At 40.7% G+C, this 21170-nt stretch overlaps 1 protein-coding gene across 7 annotated transcripts in view; it reads right to left on the bottom strand.

Annotated features, from left to right (window-relative positions):
- Positions 1-21170, bottom strand: part of dock7 (dedicator of cytokinesis 7) — a 49467-nt gene that overhangs the window by 640 nt on the left and 27657 nt on the right. Inside the window, exons 20-50 of one of the 7 annotated variants that reach the window (XM_053322229.1) lie at positions 20854-21085; positions 20565-20729; positions 20323-20343; positions 19776-19945; positions 18435-18527; positions 16711-16800; positions 15296-15391; positions 15052-15192; positions 14114-14227; positions 13680-13847; positions 13409-13548; positions 12493-12662; positions 11687-11865; positions 11279-11461; positions 10429-10564; positions 10097-10193; positions 8219-8315; positions 7860-7994; positions 7616-7768; positions 7095-7253; positions 6870-6970; positions 6572-6764; positions 6300-6443; positions 5855-5986; positions 5050-5064; positions 2301-2426; positions 1991-2080; positions 1619-1855; positions 1288-1431; positions 1058-1164; positions 704-871 (exon numbers count right to left, since the gene is read on the bottom strand). In XM_053322229.1, coding sequence (XP_053178204.1) covers positions 704-871; positions 1058-1164; positions 1288-1431; positions 1619-1855; positions 1991-2080; positions 2301-2426; positions 5050-5064; positions 5855-5986; positions 6300-6443; positions 6572-6764; positions 6870-6970; positions 7095-7253; positions 7616-7768; positions 7860-7994; positions 8219-8315; positions 10097-10193; positions 10429-10564; positions 11279-11461; positions 11687-11865; positions 12493-12662; positions 13409-13548; positions 13680-13847; positions 14114-14227; positions 15052-15192; positions 15296-15391; positions 16711-16800; positions 18435-18527; positions 19776-19945; positions 20323-20343; positions 20565-20729; positions 20854-21085 — 4196 coding nt within the window. Of the gene's footprint in view, positions 1-703; positions 872-1057; positions 1165-1287; positions 1432-1618; positions 1856-1990; positions 2081-2300; positions 2436-5049; positions 5065-5854; positions 5987-6299; positions 6444-6571; positions 6765-6869; positions 6971-7094; positions 7254-7615; positions 7769-7859; positions 7995-8218; positions 8316-10096; positions 10194-10428; positions 10565-11278; positions 11462-11686; positions 11866-12492; positions 12663-13408; positions 13549-13679; positions 13848-14113; positions 14228-15051; positions 15193-15295; positions 15392-16710; positions 16801-18434; positions 18528-19775; positions 19946-20322; positions 20344-20564; positions 20730-20853; positions 21086-21170 lie in introns of all 7 variants that reach the window. The other 6 variants (XM_053322222.1, XM_053322227.1, XM_053322228.1 and 3 more) reach the window with 6 other exon arrangements.

Raw genomic sequence — 21170 nt, 5'->3', positions numbered from 1 at the left:
GATGTAAGAATGTGTCCAGCAGTAGCTTTAATAGTATGTTCACCCCCAGCTCTGTGACCTTAAGGTTAAGAACTCAGTGTTCCTACTAGAAACATGAAGATAAATTATAGATAGAATTAAATTGCACACACATTAATTATAAAAAGTGAATTTATACATTCCCTAAAGTTGACTGTGGCCAGTTTTTTCCTCTACTATTACTGTTCGTAACCCTTACATACTGTTCAGGATCAAATTTGACCCTTTTCTTTTTACATGAGAGAGCTGTAAAAACACCCTACACACATTTCTTTTATCTGAGCTTTTCCTAATGTGACCCACAGTTTACAAAAATGGAAATAAAATGCATGGCAAATTTTCACGTTTGAGAAGCTTAAACCAGCATTTTTTCTTGAAGAATGACTGAAATGATTGCTGCTGATTCATTTTCTATCAATTAACTAAATCGATTTACTGTTGCCGCTCCACTAAAATACTTCAGTGACCGATGGAAACCAAACGACACAGACACAGAACTCGAAAGAGCATCACAAAAAGACCAAAACTACCTTGTCAAGCTGTCCGTTTGCTGCGTGATATTTACAGAGCAAAAAGCAAAGGCTCGTTTAATTCACCATCCAGAACATCAGTACACTCACTCACACACACACACACACACACACACACACACACACACAGAAACAGGGCCAAAGTAGAGTCCTACCTGTGTGAGTTGACCTGCAGCACAGGTTTATAAAGCTGGGGGATCTTTCTGTTGATGAGCGGCTGCAGTGACTCTTTCAGGCGGTGGTAATTCCTCTCCAGCTCCCTCTGGTACTCCTTCTGGTCTGGACCAATCAGGCTCTTGTTCTTACGCAGAGCATCTTCACACCTTTGGGAGGAAAGACCATGAAATACTCTAGAAGGCAAGTCAACTCTGTACTACATCAACCCACAAACTAACACCAGCACCAGCTCTTTGATTAATCACCAACAACAACAAAAACTAAAACTTAAGAGATACAGATTTCATCATCTTCCTGACTCCAAACACACAGTTCACATAAACAGTTTGTACCTCTTTGTGAAGTCTTTAAAGCAGAGCCGTAGCTTATTGTGGTGTCTGTACAGTTTTGGGTCACTGGGGATTTCTGACAGGAACACCTGAGCAACCTCCAAAGGACCCTGAGGAAAAACCAGATGATTTGATTAACAATCTATAACGTAACCTGAGAATCTTAACACAAAATAGTTTCCCTTGATTAAGCACATAACTTGTTTTCAATCATCTCTGACACCAAATATTACCTGGTTGACAGTGGTGCCCACCGATCCCTGCAACACCATCTGCAGCATCTTGGCATCAGCAGGGTCCTGGTGGGTGGCGAAGGCCAGCTCCTGAGTCTTCTTCTGCATGTCCTCTATTGCCACCTCGATGGGCGTTGAAATGATCTGGAGAGTGACGTACAGAGTAAGAGCTGATTGAAAAAGCTTTTACTTATACCTTCTATGGCCACCAAATCTCAACAATGTAATCCCCTCCATAGCTTTAGTAATAATTTAGTAGAAAGTAAAAACTACGCTATATCAGTTGTATTAAACAGGTCATTGCTCTTCTGGTTGTAAACTGTTCACCTACCTCCTCTTTGTGGATGATGTTGATTCGAGTCTTGATGTAGGGGAAGGCGTGCGAGGTGGTGAGGATGGTCTTGCGTTTATACTGTTCGTGCAGGTCCCCGTGGGCCCGTCCATCCAGGGTGAAGGGCGTGCAGTAGACGAAACGTCGCAGGTTGTAGTTCTTGTCGAAGTAGGTGATGCGGTCCTTCATCTCGTAGGTGTCAAAGTAAGGCTCCACGTACGTGATCTGGATGAACGCCTGCAGAGAGGAAGATGGTTGGGTTTTTAGGTCGTATTTCGTCAGTTCTTGGATACTCGGACTAACGACTTCAAGAAAATCACTGTCAGCTGCCCTCAAAGCTCCACTTATCCAACAATAATGTCCAACACAAACCTTATTTGGGTCAAGCTTGCACTTGTCCACTGGGTTGGAGTCTTTAATGACTTCTACCTGGTCTTCTCCGAATCGTTCGCCATAGAAACCCTGAGAAGAAACACACAACACAGGCTCATTAGTTTCTGGCAGAAGACAGAAAATGTTAGAAATAAAAGCAAATAAAAATGATTCCAGCTGAGCAAAAGTGTTTAGATAAGAGATTAGACATGTGTGGATGAAACATTTAATGAACATCACATATAACTTGATGATATTTGGCACGCATTATCAAATCCATCATTTCATGACAACATCTTTGTAACATTACCTCTAGCCTGTGAGAGATTTCGGCCAGCTTGGTGATGGCAGGCTCTTTGTACACAAACTCCTGCTCGTCCAGGTCACCGAATTTCGAACCGTAAAATCCAACTCTGAAGTACGTACCAAACATCCTCTTCCCGTCCTGCAGGCAGAAGAGAATTACATGTTGGTTCTATGCAGAAACAGGAATTAGATTTATATCTTCACATTTTTAGTTTATATGTAATTAAAAACTGGAAAAATGAAGAACTCCAAAGAATCAAAAGTCATTGAAATAATTAGACTCAAGGCAAAAATGCAGTGAAAACCATCAACTCTTAGAAGGTTGAGCTCAAATTGACCTTTTTTTACTGATCACAGTTGGAACAAAGTGTAAATTGCAACCAAATTGTGGCTTTTCTATGTTGTTGATCTACATTATAATGAGAAATCCATCCAACAGCCTTTAGCTCACAGTGTAAGTCAACACAATTTATAAGAAAATGTGGTTTACTGAGACAAAATGATAGCTATACATCATCCATCCAGCAATCACATCCAACTGCAAACATTATACAACTAAAATACATTAAATTAGAGTAACAGCAGTTTCATGTAACATATGAAATGTCTGCTTCTTCTGCTCACTGTGTTGACATCTATCAAGGTGTATGAAACTGTTTTAAAGGAAGCCGGAGTCAGACAGGAAGCAGCCAAGAAGAGGTCAGCAACCTCAAGATCATCATCCATATATTCAGTCAACAGTAACCACAATCCCACAGTAAGAAGCAGGCAAGTCATTTTTGGATCCATTTGTAAATGTTCCTCTTTTTTACGAGCTTGTTTTACAGCTTATCCGCCTCGACAACTGAGCGCAGGCATAGAGGAAAAACAAACAGCCTATTTTAAAATCACTCTTTTACCAGCCAGCAGCGTATTCACATGAGTGGATTAGGGTCTTAAATGGGCGTGATATTCAATAAAGTGAAGTCAACATCAACTCTGACTTCTTTCATTTTGCCTGTTTTGGGAAAAATAAACCAAACTCCAAAGAGGGTTGCTAAAACAGCAGCCTTACATGGAATAGAAACAGCCACTAAAGTCATGAGCAGAGAGAGTGAAGGGAGGAGAGTCTCTGCAGAACAAAAATTAGTCCCCTCTGGCCCTCAACCGAACCGTGACCTGAAACACTCCATACCAAAAAAAAAACCCTCAAACCCAACCACCCTGTTATATCTGAGTGATGAGGAAAATCATCTAATGCAGAAACTCACACTTTTTGTTCTACATGGAAAGAGCACCTAGAGGGCAGCTCCACATTAAAGTACATACATAAAGTCAGGAAATAGAGCACGCCTGACACAGATGTGAGAAGAAAAGTGTGTGTGTGTGTGTGTGTGTGTGTGTGTGTGTGTGTGTGTGTGTATGTGTGTGTGTGTCTGTACAACATGAGAAAGAAAGAAAGTTTTGCCTTCAACTTCAATAATCAAATAACCCCTTTTCGTAGCTACATGTTTGATACAAATCATTAACTGCTGATTTTAAAGAAATTTAAAGCAGGAATTTAAGAAGCCCTAAAAACTAAGAAACTTACCACAAGACACAATTAAGTAAAGTGGGAAGGAAGGGTCGGCAACCAGGGAAATCAAAAAAGGAGAAAACAGAACAAATTTTAATCAGGATTGGGTTCCTCCAGAGAATTTCAAAATCAACACAAACTAACACAAAAAAGATGTCATCATCACCAACAGCAAAATGATCTCCATTGACTTTGAGACAGAAAGAACTCATTGTGAAGGATCTAGACCATGCAAAGGCAGACTGTTACAAAGAAAAGAAGTCAGAGGGACAAAGAAGTGAGAAAGAAAGATCCACAACCTTCAGAAACACACCATGCACTCTCAGTGCAGTTCCAGAGGAACAAGGAGCGCTCTGTCCAATTCATGCAACAAACCATGAGAACTGAGAGGTTAATACTGTTAACAAAAGAAAGCAAATGGATGAAAAATAAAATATCAGGGGTCGATTTAGTTTCAACTATAAAAGAAAAGACGAGAATAAAAACTAATCAAAATCAAAAGGGATAAATCAAGTAATCCTGAGATTACTGTGAGTTGAACCCTCTTGGAAAAAACAAACCTGACTGCCTCAAAAATTTGGTTCCAGCTTCAAAACCAATGCCAGTATGCAAGACCTTGTGTTTTAAAAAGGCTCATTTTAATTGTGTGTGGAAAGAATGACCCGTGACTAAAGCGGGGAGGCTAGCAGATAAAAACAGTGCACTGAAATCGAGCCCTGGGTTTGAAGATGAGATGAGATGAAGTGTGACGATGCCAGTCGATGAGAGTCGTGTTCTGACTGACACACCAGCAGACAGACAGAAGATGAGGACGGGGAGAGTGCGGATTGTGCAGGTGATGCATTCACTGAGACTTTTGTCATTAGTGTCAGACACTGTGGCTCCCATGCACAGCCTGCCAACACTGTCAACGTTAAAAAAAAAAAAAAAAACACAAGCTCCTCTTGCACAGTGAGAGGAAGGAGGAGACAGGAAACACAGTGAGGGTGTTGCTGTATGTACAGCAGGTGTCCCCAGTGGGGGCAGACAGTTGACATTGTCTGCAGGTGTTAATGGATTGGATGTGTGTAACAAAGCAAAGAGAGCAACAGAATGCCCACGGCTAGCAAATAAAAAGATGAAGAGTAGATAAAAATAAAAATACAAAAAAAGATAAACAACATGAGCAGGGCCAAGCAGGAACCGTTTAACTACCTACCTCCCAGCCAGTACTCTGTGTGACAAAGAGAATACAGGACATGTGAACGACAACACACATACACCCCCCCACACACAGTGTAACACTCACACACAGTGGTGTTACAGCACAGAGGGCCCACTCTTTCAATTACACCCAAGTTACTTGCAGTCAAACTGGAGCACAGAGCAACTGGCCACTGACACAAATATATCAACTTTTTCTCAAGTAAACAATTCATTTTTTTATACAAAGTAACTTTTTTTTTTTGCCACCAAAAACACAAGTGGAGTCTCTTCCCACGCTTCATGCATTCTCCATTTGATACTTTACAACTATGATAAAGCATGCAAGGTATCTGACAAAGTATAAATAAATAAACACATAGGTACACTCTGATTAAAAATGCCAAATAATAAAATCATGCAAAGCTGTTTCTGTGGGAAGGCTAATGTGTGTCTAGTTGTGTTTGATGTCCAGTTACCGTTTTACTATCAAGAATGTGATTGAGGCAATGTAGATGAGGAGCATTGCTAGTTCTTTGCACCTAGTAGACTGTTGTGTTATTAATCTTATCACATTTTTCTCATCTGAATCTCAGCTGGCAGAAGCCTAACCCTTCTATACTGCCTCATGAATGTGGAAAAAGAATCTAGTTTGTAGCCTCATGTAACCCAGATGTGATCTTTTCATAACAGGAAACATCTGGGTCACACTGAACTTCCTTTATAAATCCAGAAGCAGCTTCACACCATCAGCTACTGGAGCATAAAGAGAAGATCTACGCTATGTATGTGTATGTGTATGTGTATGTATGTGTATTTACCTGATGAACAATTTTGCCAAAGGCTTCCTGTAGTTTACCATGAATGGTGGCTAGCTTCTTTGCATCCCTGTTGGCTTCGTGGATAGGGATCAGTACCTTGTACACTTCGTTTACCGCCTCGTACATGCCAGCCTTAAAGAGAGCGCAAGACAAATGTAAATATGATCAAATCAGTCACCAAAAACCTACAACACCTTAAAAACGTGACTTGGGATCACTAGACAAGTTGCACTAGTATCTGACTTCAGCCTTTGTATAACATATTGAATAAAGAAGATTTGGATAAATAAAGCTCTGTATGCAATTATATGTTTATGAAATCATGTTATTCCTTGACCAGCTCTTGTTTTTAAGGAGTAAAAAAGAGGAAGCCCCTTGCTCCAAAATCCCTGACTTCATCTATAGCATCCTTATCAACATATATCTATCCTTCTGTTATTCTCACCATGGAGAAAGAAGCAGCAGCTTGCTCCAGGAGTCCCACAAGGCCAATCTCAGTGAAGTATTTGCCTGAGCAAATGCCCTCCTCATCTGGGGACACCACGTCATCAGAGACTGCAGACTCCTCCAGCACATTGGAGGAAATGTTCTGGAGCACATGTATGCACAAATACGAGAAAGGTAATACAAGCACACACATTAGTGATAAAAAGTTAAGCAGTTTGCCTCAAAAACCTGCTGATGCCCCACATTACAGCTATTCAGACACACCCTTACCTGGAAGGTGACACAGCCGACAGGTAGATACTTGCGGTCCTCCAGCATGCTCAGGTATTCTGCTACCAAGGCAGCGCTGTGCACCAGACACTGAGCAGCCTCAGCATGGTTGTTCCTCTCCGAGTGTTTTCCAGCCATGTTCTGGAGCCAAGTCAGCCGGAGGTCTGGTGATGTCTGGTAACCTTTCGCAATCCTGCAAGTGGAAGGAAGACATGCAAAACATACAAACAACAAGATGTTAATGATAACAGTGAAGAAATACACTCAAGAAGTGTTTCAGCGTGCATGTGTTCTGTACCTGTACATGAGATCTATGAGCATCTCAGGATCTTCCTGGTGCTCCTTCATCTTCACTGTGTCAGACAGGATCATGTGCAAGTTAAAAACTAGGTCCTGGACCTGGAAAAAGAACAGAGTTTGGCTTAAATAGGCTGCAACTCCAACATTTTATCTTAGAAGAAAATAGCGATTTGGCTGTGGAGTGGAATACAAGTAAAAATGAGACTAATGGATTAATCAGTACCTGGTCTGGAAAGGTGGTTTCCCTCAGCTCCAGGTCCTCCTCTGCATAGGTGAGGATAGTTTTTAGAGAGCGACGCAGGAACTCCTCATTAAAATTCTGTGATGTTCCCACCAGTGAGGACAGAGACATGGTCACCTGCATCTTCACCCTAGCGAAATTCTAAGAGGGTACCAACAAAGAGAAGAGAGTTTTGGGCAGTTTAATGAACAGATAAAGACAGTGAGAATGCTGATGTCCCTTCTATCTTTCAAAGATCTTTGTGTAAAATGTGCATTTACTATCCCAAGACACACAATGCATGCATCAGTGATTGGGCCTAATTTGAAGGACTGTGGGAAATGCTTGGTTTTGCCCTAAACTGGGTGGTGCAATGTGAAAAACTGGAACAAATTTAGGAATATAACAACAAATAAAAATTGAATAGCTAAGAACTGGCCAACAAATGTTATCCATTAAGTAAAGGCAGAACACCAATACAAAATATTTTTGGTTGCTAAGCTTTAGTTCTGCATTTTACTCACGTTGCCAATCTCAAAGTTTTGCCTCATGAGGAGGTAGAGGGAGGCACTGGCGTGGGCCCGGATGGTACTGATGCTGCTGCTGCAGCTCCTCAACAGCCGCAAACACAGGTCAGCACACTGCTCCGTCTCCTCTTCAAACAGCAGTTCAGGAAACTACACAAGCAGAGAGAAACACACCCAGATTGACTCAATATAGACAGATCAAATGAAATAAAGCACTTTGATGAAAGTCCAGTAGTCTTACCTTAGACACCAGTGCCCTCTGTGTGGCAAAACAGTGCTGGAGGTAGAGGGCGCTCTGGTTGCAGGCCATGCTGTGGAGAAGCACCTTTAGCACCCCACCCAGGATGCTCTCCTTGGACTCTGTCACTGATACCGTCTGGAAGGAGAGGGACACATTCATACAGTTATTATAATAGCACATAGCAACCACAATGACAAACAGAATACAAATATTGTGACAAAATGCAAAATGTTCCAGCTTTGGAACCATCCATGTTTGGATTTATGTATGCTTGTTAACTAAAACACATTTGTGAGTGTACCCAGTACATGTTGGTATTATGCAAGAGTAAAGACAGAAAGCTTTGTTCCCTTGCATACCTGAACAATGATCTCCAAAGTATCGAGAATAATTAAGTTGGCCTCTGTCGCAAGGTTTCCATCAATAAGTGCTTCATGTTCCAACTCTGCTCTGGTCCTGCAATCAACAAACCAGAAACCACCGTCACAAAATGATTACTCACTCCCAGTTTGCGATGATGATGATGAACCCTTGAATGCTTCATGAGTTTTTCCAGTCACCAAATTCAAGCAATTTCCTACAATTACAAACAATGTAGAAGTCTCCGTGTGAGAGAAAAAGTTACGTGCTGAGTGAATAGAATCTTTTTTTTCTCATTTAATTGATGAATATGAGATTTTCATACTAACAGTAGCACAAAGTTAATTAAATCTGTTTGTGTTCATCCATGTAAAGTACACATCTCAACCTTTCAGACAATCCACAGCAACCACATGTAGATGGTTAGTCTAAATCTATTACTTCCCTGACGGAGAGTTAAGAGGTTAAAATAGCAGATAGCAGAAACTATTCTTCATTATTTAGTGAATTAACAGCTAAGTCATTAATTTCTGCTCTACAGATGGCACACCAAGGCTAATCATTATAATCTTCATATCTTAAAATAGGTCTGACTTTTATTCAAATCAAACAAATCATCTACAGCAGAGAACTACGGCTACATTCGTCTTGCTTTTTGCTGCGGGAGCAACGAGGGAGACACACGAGACGAGTCAGAGCCCCAAAACAAGAAGCACATTGGTTAAAAAGCAAAAACAGACCCACGGCAACCACTACCAACCCTGAGACAGACATTGTTACCAGGGCAGGGGGACTGATGGGATTGGGGGCGGGAGGGGGGGGGATTTCAAGGGTCAGAACCAGGATTCAGGGGTCTCTGATGGTGCATTCATGAGCATGTGGGAATACTAATGTGATCCGCACAGACAAACAAAATAATATAGCTGGGAAATTTTATCCTCAGAGAAATGTAATGTTAATTTTTTTGTCCATTGCTGCGGTCAAACTTTCCACATGCATGTGAACGCACCATAATCAAGGAACTATAGCAAGGAGAAATTCAAAAAGGAGCACACAGCAAATGTGGACCATACAATACCTGACTGATCTGTGACTCCTACATAAACACACAGCAACATGAGAGAACAAATGGAAATTAACAGAAAAAACATAGGCTGGAGCTGAATTAACAAAAGAAGAGTGAGGAAAAAGCTAAATTTCATGCTATTAAAAAAAAGCACAACACTGTATGTTTTGTCACTGCTTGACAAAAAAAGTGCAGCTCTGGTGGCAAAAGACATCTGTAGTTACCGTACAAACATGGTAATACTTTTATTACAATTTAACTGCAATGTTTTAAATAAATCAGATTCTGTTCATCTGTAAATCCAGCAACACATATGGAAAATAAAAAATGAACAATGAATGGACTTCAGCACCACTTGATGAACATGATGGCATATATTACTAGATGGATTTTAGCAGTCATGTCATGTGAAGAGGATTAAAAGATGATCATTTAAACTTATCTCACACTATTTTACATAACATACTTATAGATGCTTCTAAATGATTCCACTTCTAAAAATGGAAACGGAGCACATGGGGAGGCTTGATATTTAAAGTGGGTATGAAAATGTTCATGCATATTTATGTATTATGTGCTTATTGTGCATTATGTAACATATTTTATGTTAAAAAAAAAACACAGAAGACAGTATAATAATAAACTTGGGGTGTCTTGGGAGTAACTTTTTGTGAGACACACAGTACCAGACAAAAGTTTGGAAACACTTTCCATTCCCTGGAATGAGAAAATATGTCCAAACTTTTGACAGGTACTGTAAATCAAGAAAATTTGAATTAGAAAAATGGTTGAAGGTTTTGACAGAACATACTTGTCCATCTTCTCACTGTTCTGTCTCCAGTGGGTCATGTCCTTCCTCCAGCGCAGATTCTCCTGACTGCCAAATGCACTGCCAGATGGACTCCGCTCTAAATGGTGGAGAAAGGATTATTTGCTTTTTATTGGTGGTGAAAGAAGATGTGTGTACACAGTGAAACGTGACTGAATTGTCGTAACTTTATGTACAGAACCTATTAAAACGTGTGCGGAGGGTTTATGCTTTTACAGTTTATTAATATGTGGTTCTTCCTGCTTGTGTGTTTGTATTACCAGGATATACATGTGTGTGTGTGTGTCAGTGTACATGTGAGATTGTGCCCCCACCCAGCTGTCCGCGGCTGCGTCGCACCATCTCCTGTCTGGCTCCGATGCTGCCCAGTATGGCCTCCTCCAGCTTGGCCTTCATGTCTTTGGACTTCTTAAAGGTCAGGCTGTTCATTCGCTCAAACGCCTTCTTCCCCTGCATGGTGAACACAACATGGGCCTTGTATCCATGAGGCAGAGGGTGAGCGGACAGGATAGAGAACACAGCAGGGGAAGTTATTTGCAGCACAGCACTCAGCAAGCAAAGCAAGTTAGTACTATAAAAGCAAATTTGCAAGCGAAGATAAGCAAACAGCAAAGCAGATAGCAGAGTGGAAAGGGCTTGAAATACACAGGAAAAAACCCAGCTGATTGTAGCATAGAAAGTAGTATAGTGGATTTTATCATTTTATCACCACAGTCAGTAGCCAAAGCATATTAGCTGCAGAGGAAGTGATGTATGTATGTAAGAGAATAGCACGGCGAATCATCAACAAAAGATTTACTTATAAAAAAGACATTTGAAGAAATTTAAACCTTAATATGAATATATGTGAGAACATTAAAAAAAAAATTGCTCAATCATTAAAGAGGAAAATATGAAAGTCCACAGCAAAGCATACCTCATTTAGTTATTTTTGAGCTTGTTTTTGGTTTGCTATATATTCATTATTTGCCGATTATAATTTACAATGTGTTATCTCCACATATGATGACCAATATGAATATACTGTTATATCTAGAAATATTTTATCAGCCCATGGACATACTCCATACTACTAATGCCAAAAGCCTGTGTGCCCTTATCTACAATGCCGTGTTATCTTGGTTCATCTTGTCAGTCAGTGAGTGTAGTCAGCGTTGGTCTTACCTTGTACTCAAAGCAGGAGACGCAGAGGTAGAGGAGATCCAACAGGCGGTTCAACTGGGACACGGACAGGTCTGTGAACCACTTCTGTAACACCAGCTCATCTGCATTTTTCAGCACCCACAGGAGACAGATGAGCAGACTGCGACTTGACTCAGCCGAGAAGCTTCCATGCTGACGACTCGCCTGGAGAGGTGGACCAGGAAGAGTTAATGTGGAGAAAAAGGACACAGAAAGAACACAAAGAAGAGAAGTATGATAAAAAAAAGTAATTACAGTATTAGGACCATTAATTAAAGATAATTGTGTATCACAATTTTAGGACAATTTGGTTCTATTAAATTCTGCTGTATTGTGGGAGAGAAGGAAGGAGACAAAGTAAAACATCACTGTCACTCATCACTATGTTACCTGCGAGTTGAGCAAGAAGCTGCTTGGTCGGGAGATTGGAGAGGCGGTGCAGGTGCCTGCTATTGCCATGGCGACTGTCTGACTGATCATACTGTTACCCTCTCCCTCTGTCTCTTCTCCGCCGCTGCCCACCGCCGCTCCCTGGAGACCGCCTGGCCGACCCCACTGGTTATGGGACTCTAGAGACACAATAGGGTGAGAAAGTTTGACCACTTGGACCCACAGGAATATGAAAACTACAAAAAACACAGGTTGTGGGGATGCAATTAAGGAAAAAAAGAGATAGTGACTGATCTTAACGAATCTGCAAACATGACAATAATTGATACAGTATTTATGAAACCTCTCATGAATATGCACCATCTTTATATTAAATGTAGAACACGGTTACATTTATGCTAAAAGTTAATCTGGTACTGGAATGCTGACAATGGGAGTAAAGCGACTACTAGCCTTACAAAAGATTTTCAGACCACTTCATAGCCTGAGTTTAAGTGACTGTTGACATTAAAGCATTTATGAATGTGTCATTTCAATAGAATCCTTGGCAACACATACCAAATGATAATCTCATCTGTTCCAAAGGATAAGAAATTAAAAGGTCACACTGTAACTTTAGAGCTGCATTTGTTTGAAACAGACCGGGCTACTTGGCAGGTTGCCACAATATGTCTCATTAAATTAATCAGATTAGTGTACTGCTGACTGAACAATGGAGATAGAGTTGGATATGATAAAGAGAAACCATTTAGCTCTTTACAAAATGATCAAGAGTTAATGAAGTGTTGCTCTCTCAGTGTTGGTACCTGTGAAGTCATGGAGTTGTGGCAGTGTTTCCATGACAATGCCAATGAGAGGCAGGTAAAGCATGGCGACCCGGGCCTTGACCTCAGGATCAGCATAGCGGGGGTCAGAGTCATGGCTGGACAGGAGGTTGTGAACGACGCTGACCACTTTCTTATGCAAGCCAAACATCCTGGAAAACAGAAAAGAGGCAAAAACAGTAAGAAATAAAAAGCCTTACACCCCTGCTCGTACTCTTAGAGCTACAGACCAGCTGTTGCTCTCAGTCCTTAGGGAAAGGCTTCAGATAGAAGGAAGAAAGGCATTTGCTGTAAGGGCTTCACAACTGTGGAATAACCTCCCCTGAAGAATCAGACAGGCTTCCTCCATGTCTTCTTCAAAAATATATATATTTTTATAAAAACAGCATTTAAGTTTTCCTTTTTAACTTATGCTTTTATTCATTTATTTACTCTTAAAATGTTGCATAAAGCATTTTGTAAACTTGTGTTTGAATAGTACTTTATGAATAAAATGTATTATTATCATTATTATTTGAATTTAAGTATGAAAGGGTAAAGGGTGATAGAAAAAAAGAGAACACAAATTAAAATCATCTTATATAACCATAACTCACTTCCACGTTTTTATAACATATACACAGTACACTCGTTGGCAGCTCGGCAACCTTATCTCTCACCAACAGATTCAGAAACGTTAAGCTTCCTTTCTTTACATTATATGGCAATTTATTGGGTTTGAGTCCTGCTCAAACAGACTGACAAAAGACACAAAACAATGATAGCATCCATAAAAATGACATGATTTGTGAGGACCCTCCATTACCATTCCTTAATCCCTGAAATTCAACATAACTATAATTCTGATCCAAAAAACACATTTTCACTCACACTTAACAATCTGTACATATATACTAACCCCTCGTTGTCTGGGTCCAGTATTACAGACAGTTCAGATAGCACCAGCCCAGCCAGATAGTGTTGCTCTCTGAACGGGACAGACAGCTCAAACATGTTGGCTATCTTTTGGTCCTGGACATGTGTTGAGAACCCAGAGCTCTGTGACAAAGAAGAGAGGGACATCCAAACAACAGCTTTAATATTTTACCTGTGATTATTTTGATTATATATAAAGCCAAAATGATTTGACAAAACAGTGTACAATTTCTCTCCATCTCCATTTGTCTGACCTGTGAAGTCGCTGAAGAGACCGAGGGGGAAGGTGAGGCAGGCGGTGTGAGCAGGCTGCAAGGCAGGTTGAGGGTGACGTAGTGTTCGTGGCTGCAAACGATTCTCAAGAAATCAAGCCTCAAAGACTCCAAGGTTGGGTTCTGCAGAGTGTAAAGCTTTGTGGACACCTGGAGAGAGGAAACAGTGCACAGTGTCCTTGATATTGATGTGAAGACACCTGATATGCTTTATTAATAAACCTTAAATGAACAAAAGGCCCCACATGAAAGATATGCTTCACAGCACCAAAATGTAGCAGTAGCTTCCACTTAATACCTATATTAGGAGACGATCTTCAATTATTTCTATAGGAAACATAAAAGTGAATTTGCATAGTTACACAGCCACCTACTGTTCTCTCATCTTATACCAGTTCTGCTAAAAAGGCATTTACCTGTTTCCAGTATGCCCTGATAAGGGTGAAGACAAAGCCTCTGTCCATGACCGACAGCAGATCATTGAGAAAGAAGGCCAGGCTTGTGTTTAGTCTCTCCACCAGCTCCAGATCCTGATGATGACAAAGCGTTAACATGATTTCTGCTCTAATTACATTGTATACACTATGAAACAAAGACATGCCTTTTATCCTCAAACCTACTGTGCTACACTATCTCTGTGTCCCAATTATACACAACATAAATGGTGACTGGAGTGCATTTACAGCATATAGCGCTTTTCTAGTCTGCTGCCCACTCAAAGTGTTCTACAACACATGCCAACATTCACACAGATGGCAGAGATTGCTGTGCACTGTGCCAACCTGCTCATCAGGAGCAATATGTAGCTTTTATTTTTAATCCAAAGAGCATTCATTATTTTTTATCTAATGTTCACTGACTCTGAGACACACACAGACACAGACACAGACACACACACACACACATACACTCACACACTCACAGGAGCAGTTTGGGGTTCAGGATCTTCCCAAGGACACTTCAACATGTGGACTAGTCGAGCCGGAGATTAAACCACTGACCTTCTGATTAATGGACGACCCGCTCTACCCCCTCAACCACAGCTGTGTATACTTTATACTAATAAAAGTAGCTTCTCCATTTCCTTTGTTTATTGCACTGTATAAGAATAGTGTCCATAAACAGCACACTCGAAATTCAGTGTGCACACAGCTGTTTTGAGTACTCTAGATTTGGTCACTTTTCCGGTGTTAACAAACTCAGTACATACTAAAATTCTTTTTGTCGTTAGTGTGTAGTTTGGATTTGGGAAACAGTTTATTAGAGCCCAAAAGGAAATATGATGTAGCAAAAAATGACATGACAATTGCAAACCTTGTAATAGAATGAATCACTTCACCAGGTCATTAGTTACCTTCTGGAAACGAGACACGATGTCACCGGCGATGGTGCTGACTAGGGCTGTGATGTCATCCATAAAGCGTTCTGGGAATCGGTTCTTTCTGGGCGACTCTAAGCGCTCAGCGAAGTACAAGTGGTGGATAATGCTCTTCACCTGTGGTTAAAGTGTTTCACGATATCAGGATTAAACACAGCATCACATAATGTCTAGTATGACTATGTATTTTATAAAGTTTCTTTTTTTAAGTGTTTCCTACCATGAGTTCAAAGAAAAACCAGGCCTGTTGTAGAGCGCCCTCCCTGACGCTTCCACTGCTCACCACCCACTGCAAAGCCAACTCCTCATGGAAGAGCTGGGTAGGACAGGGAAGTAGTTTACACAGAGAAAGAAGTGGAGAGGGAAGGTAAGAGAGGCAGAATCCAATAAAGCCAGACAGAGAGAATATGACAGATCAGGAGAAGAGTCACTGTCTAGCTTAACTCTAAATATATGTAGGTCTACAAGTTGTGAACAGATCAGTCAGTAAATACACTGTAAACAGGGTTTCAAAATTGAGTTACTTAATGTGGATATGACATGAAATTAAACTGGCTATACTTGTATGTTAATAAGTGACATGTCACTTGAAACATTCATTGTTGCAGGTATCAATTATGAATCACAAACTTCTAACAATTATTTTCAATCTTATTCTCTAGTCCAGCTTCCTGCGCCCCCAACACTGAAAATCTGATTAAAAAACTTGATTAAAATACACAGTGAGGTTATGTTATATGTTACAATTCAGGTTACCAACTGCAAAAAAAATCTAAATTCATACACTAACAATAATACAAATACAAAAATATCATTGTATCACTCTAACCCAACCATTTTTACTTTTAAGAAATGATGAGAAAATGCACTCTTATCATGCAAATTAAAGCATTTCTGAGAATGCTGCATGGCTGAAAAATGTTTATTTCTCTTTAATGTTTTTTTTTTAACACAGAGAGAGGAAATTCCCTTTTTTGCATGGTGAGAAGAATGGATTACTCTTCATTTCTTCCAAGTATGACGTATCAATAACTTTCCTTTTTTTGTGTGCGTGTTTTTGTGCAAAAGCAACATTCAGTCTGGCTAACACACGGACTCTAGACCACAGTCTGGAAAGTCTTTTTTACTTTTGCTGATATAATATAAAAACAAGGAATATCCCAATTTTAAATTGTTATGTTTAAACATTTCTACTTCTTTTAAGTAGAGAGTATTGAAAACCAAGTATGGCTCAGTGCTGACAATTAATCAACACATTCATGAAGGAAGAAGTGAAATGCAGTTGAAAGCTCTAGGGAAAAAGGCTAGTAAGTAGACCTTTAATTAAGAGTTCAGTAGCTTAATACCTACCCAACTATGAACTAATCACCTGTATGTATTTCTGGTTATTTCTAGTTTTATAGTAGACTAGAATAGTACACAGTGAATTGAGACTTCCCAGACTAAGCGGATTAAACACTCCTTGAAACATTCAAAACAAGAGGCAGATCAGTGACATTCAGCATTCAACGAGACTCCACAACCACCAAATACAACATCAACCAATCCAGAGGCACACATCCACAGACAAGACAGGTGAGGAGGCGAAGAAGAGGTGGGCGGGGTGGGCTCCTCCCCCAGTGCAAGTGGCTCTACCTTTTTTGTGGGCAACCGTCCTGTTAAAGTTTGCAAGAAACTGGCGCTCTCTGTGTGCGAAGACATGCGATTGCCACAACGCTCCATGGCCTATGGGTGGGATGAATGGAACGGTGACAACAAGGTTAGTGGAGGAGCAACAGGAGCGTGGGGTTGCACCTTTTTCCTCAGCACACAGGGAAATGTGTCTGCTGGGTCACATACACATCCACACAAACACATACTCACACACACACACACACACACACATACAAACACAAGAACTACACACACAAACTTACACACCTGATTTCGCACACTGTCAAACATGAAGACACAAAACAATTACAACAAGACAGGGCTACAACTCAAGAGTTGTATCCGTAACCTAAAACACTCTGAAACATCGATATCTTGAGTAGCTTGAAGGAGGGATGCAAAATGACTGCATGAAGGGCCATGAGATAAAGCAAAGACATCAGATTGGTTTTAACTCCCTTGATGTTACAGCCATTGTTTAATGACGCTCAATTTTGCATCCCTCCAGGTGAGTACAGCACTTTGAAAATGTAAAAGTTCTTAATCTTGGTAGGCAGCCTAACGTAATGCTCCATAAATGCTGACGTACTCTGTCAGTGCAATTACAATATGCAACATTAAGTGTATCTTGGTTTCTTAATGTTCATAAATCTGAATGTGTAAAGTAGTGACAAACAAAAGTTAATGTTATGACAACTTAACATGACAGAGGACATACATGACATCACATGAAAATGGAAAGTGGAGAAGACAAAATAACGCATACATGGAGACAAACGCACACTCACACCCACACATATACCATGCTCCAGTGACACAGTGAGTGAATGTAAGTTAGTACAAAGTCATGCAGGGAAGTTAGTTGATAGTGGAGGCTACAGAGGGTTAAAGCAGAGAGACTGAATAATTGTGCTAGAAGCGAAAAGGTGCTTGAAGAGAAATAATAATGGATGGAAAAAAATGAATGGAAAAAAATAAAAAACTCTCCTCTGCTGATGAAGATGGTTTCTAACACTACTCTTTTTCTCGACTACTCCAAAAAATACTAAAACATGAACATAAGACAGTATGTCTCTGTGTCAGGTTAGCATTAACTGACCACTGTGAATCCAGTACGGCCAACAAGCTTCACGGAGAAAGAAAGGGAGGCCATGAACTCAATCAATTAAAAAACGGTACTGCAGTATTTGGATCTATGTGATTTTTCATGAAAGTACTGAGAAAAAGAGAGGTGTTAGATGTGACAAGCGACAACGGATGTCATCACTAATATGGCAGGTAGAGGGGTCATGGAGGCGGCTGTGACTCCCATGTACAGGATCATGGAAGAGTTGTGATAATAAGTTCAGCAGAATACTGTCATATGCTGAAGTTTTGGTCCATTTGTCTTTGTACTACACTCGCCACTTTGTTCTCTCTAGTTTGGTGAAAAATAGTGGGCAATGATAGTCATGTGACTTATAACTACAACTGGAGACTGCTAGATGAAAGGTTGAGCTGATAAATACAGGATGTGATCATGAAACACGAAAAAGTGAACATTATAAATGCCCATTAGAGAGGATAAGGGTTGCCTTGAACTTCCACGTTCAGCAAAGTACACAAATAAACCAAAACTCCAAATATCCCAGTATCCCTTCTAGGTGAATAGGGTGAGTTATTTTCGTAGTGAGGCAAAGTGGAGGACGGGGCATTCATAAAACCACCTGCATGGTTTCTGGAGCAGACCCAGGGCTGGATCCCCAGGGGGCACTCTTACAGCCCATGGTGTGTACCCACGAGTTGGAGCGGTCTAAGCCCTAGGGTGCCATGGTCAAAGGACACAAGGCAGGCAGGAAGCAAGGGAATGAGCGAGCAGCACGGGGGAAGGAGGAGGGAAGGAATAATCACAGGTTAAAGAGGTTAAGAGGTCAGGACTGCTGGAAGATGCCAATTGTCCAAAAAGAGGTCAGCTGTCAGTAAGTTAAAAAAAAAAAAAACTCAAATCATCACCACAAAAGAGCAAAGCAAATAGATATATACGTATATACATATACATACATACATACATATATATATATATACACATATAAATATATAACCTCTCTCTCCCTTTCTCTCTCTGTGTTAAGAATTAACTTCCCCTCCCTCAGAAACAAAAGAGAAAACAAAAGGTTTAGTTAAGTATTAGCAGCAAAGGGAACATTCATCAAACAAGGGGCTGCATCCATCATATCACAGTTACAAGTTTAGCAAGACCATTAGAAAGGCACATTACATCATTCACCCAGCACTCAGTTTCATTTTGAGTTAAACAAAAAAAAAATCCAAAGTGGTAAATCACAAATTATACAAGACAAAATACAGGACAAAATAAACAAAATTAAAGGCAACAAAGAAAGCCAGTGGAGACTGAAAAGGCTCAGCTATTGTTACAGTCTTCAAAGAGATATGTGATTATTGAAACAAAAAGATATATGACTACTGAAACCACATGCTATTGTATCTTGTTGTCAGCGTCTGTTGTATTTCCGTGTTGCCTTTCACAACGTGCACACACTGAGCATTATGTGTTCATGCATGTAGCCTATGTATGTTTGTGTGGATGTGTGTCAGGTTGCTGTTACAGCGGTTAGAGAGATAAGATGTTCAGGCTTGTGTTTACGCATTGGAGATATGGTTTAAATGTTGATAAAACGGACTCCTGGGTCACTGTGCACATGGAAGGCCTCTGCCTTGATGTGGGTTAAGATTTATAGGTTCGGTACAACCACCTTAACCTGAGCTGAAATAAATCACAAATCAATGAGAGTTTCAGGACTACAGCAGTGTAAATATTTAACTACTGATATCCACAAGCAATGTGGACATGCAGCCAAACAGTGCAGTGGGGCAGAGTGCTCAAAATATAGTACAATCTATCGTTGCTGTAACCATCCACATATTAAAAAAAACCCAAGTTTGTCTTTTTTATGCTATCATAAAAAAATCACCTGATCCCCAAAAGGTCTGAGATAAAATAAGTTACTGAGTCATGTCTAATCGCAGACACTGTTCGGTGACCTTACCTTGCTGCCAATGATGGAGCGGACCTCATCGTCAGGAGAGGTGGGTGTGCCAGAGATGTCAGGGTTACTGTTGCTAAGGCTACGGGAACGGTTGAGGTTGAGGCTGGCTGGTCGTACAGCCGAGCGAGCCATGGTTGCATAGTGAACCGAGCCTCCCAGCCCTCCTGGGCCTTGGACAACACACAAAATAAGAAAAATTGGACAACTTGAATATAAAGGGGGTCATTACTATTACCAAGCCACTGGAAGACCACTAACATGGTGGTTGCATGACTAACTCCACCACTAAAAAATAAGTAAATGAAACAAACCACAACGCTTCACTTTCCAGTTAGTGAACCCGCAAATTAGGTGTTTAATAATACATGTAGTCATAATCATGGTTTATGAGTTAATATGCAACGTCTGCAAGAAGTCATTTCATCCAGAACACAAACCAAATGCCTTACCAAAAAGCAGTATTACGTGAAGAAACAAATGTTATTTAACTTCAGAGGGGGAAAAAAATGCTTAGAGATTAAGATGCACAGTGGTGGACCATATCTACCTGTTAAAGATGAGTTGGGGTCTGTAGTGGGCAGGCAGAGGACAAAATGGATGTGGGAGGAGAAAAAGCAAAAGATAAAAAGAAATAGGAGAAGAAAAATTATGGCAGGTAGGTTTGATCACAGACACCCAGTGAGGGTGAGTTGGGGGTTGGATGAAGTTAACATAAAAGTAGAAACCAGAAAAACAGATATAGGATAAAAGAAAATGTTAGGAGGGTTAAAAGTATTGATTATTTTATACCTGGTGAGGGTGAGTTGGGGTCAGCGCTAGGCAAGCGGAAGACGTAGTGGATGTACGAGGACAGCAGGCTGTTGCGGCCGTGCATGTCCTGGCTGGTGTCCAGGTACTTATGAAGACGGTTCACTATGGACGCCATAACCTCGAAGGATGCCTGGCCCAGATTCACTAAACACACACACACACACACACAAACACACAGGTTCAGACGGAAGCAAATGACAAGTATACAAAAAAGGGAGACATGGACAAAATGCAGTAGAGATTAGTTAACTGTACTACAGTAACGTACCTATCTGTCCAGCAATGACTGGCGGTCGCACCACAAGCAACACCAACTTGTCAAGCAGAAGGTGAAGGAATCGAACCACTGGCTCCAGCTGGGAGGAGTTGAGAGCTGCTATGCTGGATTTGAGCTCAGTCTCCAGGTTGTTCTCCATGATGCGCATGTCTCCTATCCTGACTGGGAACATGTGCTCATCCAGGGCATGTACCAAAGCAAAGAACTTATCCAGGTACTGGTCCTGGGATGAGAGAGTGGGAGGGATGAATGTACAGGAGAAGAAGAATTTAACATTTTGTTAGCAAAAACAGACGGAACACAAGACA

The sequence above is a fragment of the Scomber japonicus genome, chromosome 7, assembly GCF_027409825.1.
Source record: "Scomber japonicus isolate fScoJap1 chromosome 7, fScoJap1.pri, whole genome shotgun sequence".
In the NCBI taxonomy this organism is placed as follows: domain Eukaryota; kingdom Metazoa; phylum Chordata; class Actinopteri; order Scombriformes; family Scombridae; genus Scomber; species Scomber japonicus.
Note: the sequence above shows the minus strand (reverse complement) of the source record. Positions and strands in the feature narration are given on the sequence as shown.